Consider the following 6,181-nt stretch of genomic DNA (forward strand, 5'->3'; position numbering starts at 1 on the left):
CCTGGAAGGCCCTGGGAGCCAGGCTGAGAAGTTCAGGGCATTGGAAGTCTAGGAGATTAGAGTGGGCCCAGGGGGTTAGGGAGGGTGAGTGGGAGGCTGGAGATGGTCCAGGAAGGAGAGGACAGGGCTGGAGCTAGGAAGTGGCTGTGGGAGTGGGAGGAGGAGGGACACCCTTCATAACACAGTGGCGGACCACGTCAGCAGTGAGGACCCAGAGGCCTGCCTTTGGCCCTGAACCCAGCCTTCCCTTGCTCCTCCAATCATACCCTTCATGAAAGAGCCCATCCTGTGGGCGTGAATACTACGCATCAAATTTGGGCTCGGACATAAACAACTTATGATTCTAGCTCCACCTCTCTGAGCTGGGGACCTTGGCTCTCCTCTCTGAGCCTGTTTGCTTGTCTGTCAACTGGGGATGGCTGTACTTGCCTTCTGTGGCTGTTGGGCAGGTTTAGGAGGGAGTTGGTGGCACATTCTCATGCCACAGGGCCTGTTCTGCCCACAGGGGGTCTGCTGCACAGCACTGCTGGTGGCCGTGGTGGCCCGGAAGTTGGAGTTCAACAAGGCAGAGAAGCATGTGCATAACTTCATGATGGATATCCAGTATGCCAAAGAGGTGACGATGGGCATATGGCACCCACAGTACACCCCACTTTCTTTCTTTTGTTTTTTGAGATGGAGTCTTGCTCTGTCGCCCAAGCTGGATTGCAGTGGCCTGATCTCAGCTTACTGCAACCTCCGCCTTCCGGGTTCAAGTGATTCTCCTGCCTCAGCCTCCTCAGTAGCTGGGATTATAGGCGAGCGCCACCACACCCAGCTAATTTTTGCATTTTTAGTAGCGACAGTGTTTCACCATGTTGGTCAGGCTGGACTCGAACTCCTGACCTTATGATCTACCTGCCTCGGCCTCCCAAAGTGCTGGGATTACAAGCGTGAGCCACTGTGCTCAGTGGGGACACCCCTCTTTGAAGAGGCATGAGTCCAGCCCTCCCACCACCCCGCTTCCCCTAGGACCCAAGAGTCCCAGCCCTAGCCCTGCCTTCCCAGAGCCCCAAGGGTCTATCTCCACTGACACTGTGCCCCACCCACCCCCAGATGAAGGAGTCCGCTGCCCGAGTGCTGCAAGAAGCCTGGAGGTTCTACAAACATACTCGCAGGAAGGAGTCCCGAGCCGCCCGCAGGCATCAGCGCAGGCTGCTGGCTGCCATCAGCACGTGAGGGCTGCTTTGTATGAGCATGTATCTGTGTGCACCCATGTCCCAGTCATCTCTCTGCACAGCTTGGGTGTGTGTGTGTCCGTGCCTGCCCAGGTCAGGATGCCCAGGTGTGGTCTCACGTAACAGCCTGTCCACATGGATCTGACCATGCATGACCCTCTATATGTCTGTGCTGGTTTGTCTTTGCATATCTTGGCGTGTCTGTGGACCTGGGTCTCTACTGGGGATGGGGGCTCATGGGGATGCAGGGTGCAGCCATCCCCTCCCACTCCTTCAGCTCTTTGACAACTTTTCTTCTTTTTTTGTTTTTGAGTGAAGATTCCTAATGAAGTCTCGCTCTTGTCACCAAAGCTGGAGTGCAATGGCATGATCTCGGCTCATTGCAACTTCCACCTCGCACGTTCAAGTGATTCTCCTGCCTCAGCCTCCCGAGTAGCTGGGATTACAGGCGCCCACCACCAGACCTGGCTAAATTTTGTATTTTTAGTAGAGACAGGCTGTCACCATGTTGGCCAGGCTGGTCTCGAACTCCTGACCTCAGGCGATCTGCCCGCCTCGGCCTCCCAAAGTGCTAGGATTACAGGCGTAAGCCACGACACCTGGCCAACTTTTCTTCTTTATTCTGTTTCTTCATTTTCCTCTCCTTCCTTCATTCCACCCCTGAGCTACAGCCATGTTTAGGGACCAGGCTTGTAGAACTGACTCCCCACTTCTTCCCACAGGTTCCGCCAGGTGCGGCTGAAACACAGGAAGCTCCGGGAACAAGTGAACTCCATGGTGGACGTCTCCAAGGTACAAGGATCCCATGGGAGGAGGTCTCCAAGAAAGGGGAGGTTGAGGCCACAGGAATGGAAATCTGGCCCTAGAACAGGGAACCTTGGCAGGGGCCTGGCACACACAGGTTGTCAGTAAAGGTCTGTGGTTGAATGAAAAAGGAAGGAAGGAAGGAAGGAAGGAATGAATGATCCAACACAGCTTTTTACATTCACACAAGGCACAGATCCCTTATAAACTTAGAAAAAAACAATTGCACAAAGAACCCCAGTGTTTGGTTTCAAAATATCTTTATGGTTAAGTTACTTACATGTGGACGGATATAAAATTCCTTCCAACTACAACTCATACAGTAAAACCAAAGCAAATTTACAAACCAAGCCCTTAGACGGCAAAACAAATACAATTAAAATTAACAACACTGACAAGGAAACAGGTGACATTATTTCCGTAAAAATCTCTGCTGCTCCTGTGGAGGGGGTGCCCAGGGCCACAGGGACTTCCATGCAAGCTTGCCCGGCCAAGGTGTGACTCAGCCACCCGCCCCTTCCTTCTGCGGAGACGACTTGATTTCGCCAGTGCTCAGGGACAGTGATGCCACAACACCCCCTTGGCCCTGCTCACAGCACCTTCTGGTTATCCCGTGGCCTTTGCTTTTTCTTATTAGCCCATGACAGTTCAAACAGTGGCCCCTGGCACCAGTGCCGTGGTAAGCACAGTCACAGATGCAGGTCCCAAAACCGCATGGCCAGTCTCAGTGAGGAGGCGGTGGCCCAGATCTACAGGAATGGGCAGGCGGCAATTTCTGAAGGTTATCAAGCCAAAAAACACACAATTCAAGAATTTCCATAGAAAACTCACAAACCCTCAGGGATCAAGCTGTGAGTCCTAGTGAGAGAATGAAGTCAAACACTGAGTGGATGTTGAAGTCGGGTATCATCCATGCTGCAAATATTTAATGAGCACCTACTATATTCTAGGCCTTATTTCAGGGGCTGCCTTGGGCATGTCATTTAACTGTTCCATGCCTGTTTCCTCAGCTGTAAGATGGGAACAGGATTCCCACTACCCATGGCTTTTAGGATTTTAAACCATACCGGGAAACACCTGGGCAGGTAGCTGGGATGTGGTAGGTGTCAATCCATGTTAACAGTTATTATTGAGGATAATCCTGAGAGGACCATAAGGTTGTAGTCAATGTTGGTTCCTTTGCCTTTCACTATGGAGCAGGCGGCAGTCGTCAGCCCCCTGACGCCACTGACCCTCTCCTCCCCCTCAGATGCACATGATCCTGTATGACCTGCAGCTGAATCTGAGCAGCTCACACCGGGCCCTGGAGAAACAGATTGACACGCTGTCGGGGAAGCTGGATGCCCTGACTGAGCTGCTTAGCACAGCCCTGGGGCCGCGGCAGCTTCCAGAACCCAGCCAGGAGGCCACATAGCTGGTGAGTGGGCTGGGACCAGGGCAGGAAGGCATCCTGGAGGAAGGGTTCCTGTGGCCAGCACCCTGTGTGGCCAAGGGGGCAGGGGATGGCCTGGAGACAAGGCCACCTTTTCTCTTCAGCTCTGGCACTGGCTGGAGAAAGGACTCAGCTCAGGGCTGGACTGGCAGTGAAGAAAGACGTTCATTCTCCCCTTCACTGACGCTTGATGCCTTCCTCCCTCTTTGCTTGCTCTCTCTTTCTCTCTCTCTCTGCCTGTCCTGGGCACATTCTCTGGCTCTGTCCATCCAATGTCTCTGTCTGAATGTCTCTGTCCCTCCCACACCCTGGCCTCGGGGCCCGGAGATGCCTACCCTCCACCTCTCACCTCTGCCCACCGCTTTCTGTCTGCACCTTGGTGTGTCCCACTCTCGCTCCCCCTCTTCCTGGCCTGCCTGCCCATCAGTCTCTCTGTCTCTCCAGGACCCAGGGAGGAGGAATCAGGCTACTTTCCCCAGGACTGAGGTGATGGACACCCTCTCTGCCACTCCTGACCCAGCCCTGAACAAAGCACCTCAAGTGCAAAGAGCAAAGGGGGCCCTGGCTTGGAGTGGGTTGGCTCGCTGACGGCTGCTGGAGGGGATGCTGGCTGAAGTGGGGAGGCCCTGGCCCACCTGAGACCGCAGGTGGGAACATGGTCACCGCCACTCTGCACACCCTCATTCAAAAACACTCTCACTATGCTGCTATGGACGACCTCCAGCTCTCGGTTACAAGTGGAGGTGCCTGGAGGCTGGACTCCTGGGTCTCTGGGGAAGAGGGCACTGGGGGCCCGGATCCAGGATTCTGGGAGGCTTCGGTTACCGCTGGCCGAGCTGAAGCACTGGATATGAGGCTGGGGTGGGACAGGAGGTGGCACACCCTGGCGGAACAACAAAGAGGACACCATTTTCCCAGAGCTGCAGAGAACACCTGGCGGGGGAGGAAGAAGTGTAACTCACCAGCCTCTGCTCTTATCTTTGTAATAAATGTTAAACAAAGCCAGAAGTTGACATTTCCCTCTAAACATGTCTACACTCCTAACTGGCAGGCCGGTGGAGGACCGTTGCCCTGTCTGAACCTGTTTCAGAGGCCTTCTCCCCTAAGTGCCCTCCCAGCTCTGTAGGCTGGGCAGTCCTCGGCAAACCCCTGCCCAGATCTCAGGCAAAGAGCAATGGCTTTGAACTCACACAGATCAGGGTCCAAATCCTGGTTCTGCCATCCACTGGCTGTGTGACCTCGGGTAAGTAGCTTCACCTCTCAACAGTTTACCTTACCTGTGAGATGGGACTGCCTCCCCATGGAACTGCTGTGAAGGTTAAAACAGAGTAGCCCAGACGCATTTAGTAAGAACAAAATATGTGAGAGAGAACCTTTTTTTTTTTGAGATGGAGTCTTGCTCTGTCGCCCAGTTTGGAGTGCAGTGGCATGATCTCTGCTCACTGCAACCTCCGCCTCTTGGGTTCAAGTGATTCTCCTGCCTTGGCCCCCGAGTAGCTGGGATTACAGCCACCTGCCACCACATCCAGCTAATTTTTGTATTTTTAGTAGTGATGGAGTTTCACTGTGTCGTGAAGGCTGGTTTTGAACTCCTGGGCTCAAGCCATCTGCCCGCGTCAGCCTCCCAAAGTGCCGGGATTACAGGTGTGAGCTGCTGTGCCTGACCAAGAATCATTTTTATCATTGTTTTTGATTTTCTCACGCAATGCATGGCTGCCCTTTTTCTGATTTTTTGTTGCTTTTCCCCTCTATTCATGCCTTACCAGAATCTAGATGACAACTCACCCATCAAGAGACTAACAAAAGCCCCAAACCGCCCCAAACCACCCACATACCCGTCTCACATCCGCTCAAGAGAGGATGTGAAAGGGAAGGGGGCAAACAAGGGGGCTGACACTGCCAGAGGCCCTACTGTGTGCTCAGCTCTGTTTATAAGTCACCATAACCACTCTCCTGACACTACTGCACAGATATGGAAACTGAGGATTCAAGGCTCTTCTTGGAGTTTCCCTACCCCACTGCATAGAGATAGAAACTGAGTTTGAAGGGAAACCAGGCCTTCCCTTGGGCCCCCAGCCGGAAGCTAGGAATCCATGCTGCAGAGCCCATATTCACGCCCATGCAGCCCTACTGCCAAGGTGAGTCAGAGGCAGAGTGGCCTTGGGCCTCAAACCCCGGACTAACTTCCCTTAGTGGCTTCATTCCAGCTTAAGGGGCTGATTCATTCTTACTTCCCTCCTCTGGAGGGAAAGATCGGGCTGCAAGTCATCCCTTTCTGCTGAGCTATCTTTGGATTTCCCTTAAAGTCCACAGCCAGCCTCGCCCGTTCATCCCTGAGAGCTAAATTGGGGCCTTTGCCACCCACTGTCACAAACTGCCCTTCCTCTGGAGGCCGGCCCACCTGGGGAGTAAAGGCGGGGACTCAAGAAAGGAAATGGATGAGACCTCCAGAAATTGCTGACACCCTTCCCCTGCAAGAAGCCCTCCTGGCAGTGTTGCCAAAGCCTCTGCTAAACTCGTTCTTCTGGGACCACTCTTCCCTTGTCCACTCCCTTTTAGCTGGCGACCTCCTTCTTACACCTCTGTCAGGCCTCAGCTTACATATCCTCTCCTCCAGGAGGCCCTGTCTGACACTCCTACAGCCTCATAAACCTATCCCTATCACAATAATCATATTGGGTCTGGCTAGGCGCGGCGGCTCACGCCTGTAATCCCAGCACTTTTGGAG

At 53.7% G+C, this 6,181-nt stretch overlaps 1 protein-coding gene across 1 annotated transcript in view; it reads left to right on the top strand.

Moving 5' to 3' along the window:
* The window catches only part of KCNN4 (potassium calcium-activated channel subfamily N member 4), a 5,482-nt gene extending 1,021 nt beyond the window's left edge, over positions 1-4,461 (top strand). The window contains exons 2-6 of the mRNA XM_032262849.1: positions 389-616; positions 1,096-1,214; positions 1,940-2,009; positions 3,271-3,438; positions 3,898-4,461. Coding sequence (XP_032118740.1) covers positions 389-616; positions 1,096-1,214; positions 1,940-2,009; positions 3,271-3,435 — 582 coding nt within the window. The 3' untranslated portion in view covers positions 3,436-3,438; positions 3,898-4,461. The remainder of the gene's footprint in view (positions 1-388; positions 617-1,095; positions 1,215-1,939; positions 2,010-3,270; positions 3,439-3,897) is intronic.
* Positions 4,462-6,181: the final 1,720 nt, after the last annotated feature.

Source organism: Sapajus apella, unplaced genomic scaffold (genome assembly GCF_009761245.1).
Source record: "Sapajus apella isolate SASKATOON/1434 unplaced genomic scaffold, GSC_monkey_1.0 scaffold130, whole genome shotgun sequence".
Classification (NCBI taxonomy): domain Eukaryota; kingdom Metazoa; phylum Chordata; class Mammalia; order Primates; family Cebidae; genus Sapajus; species Sapajus apella.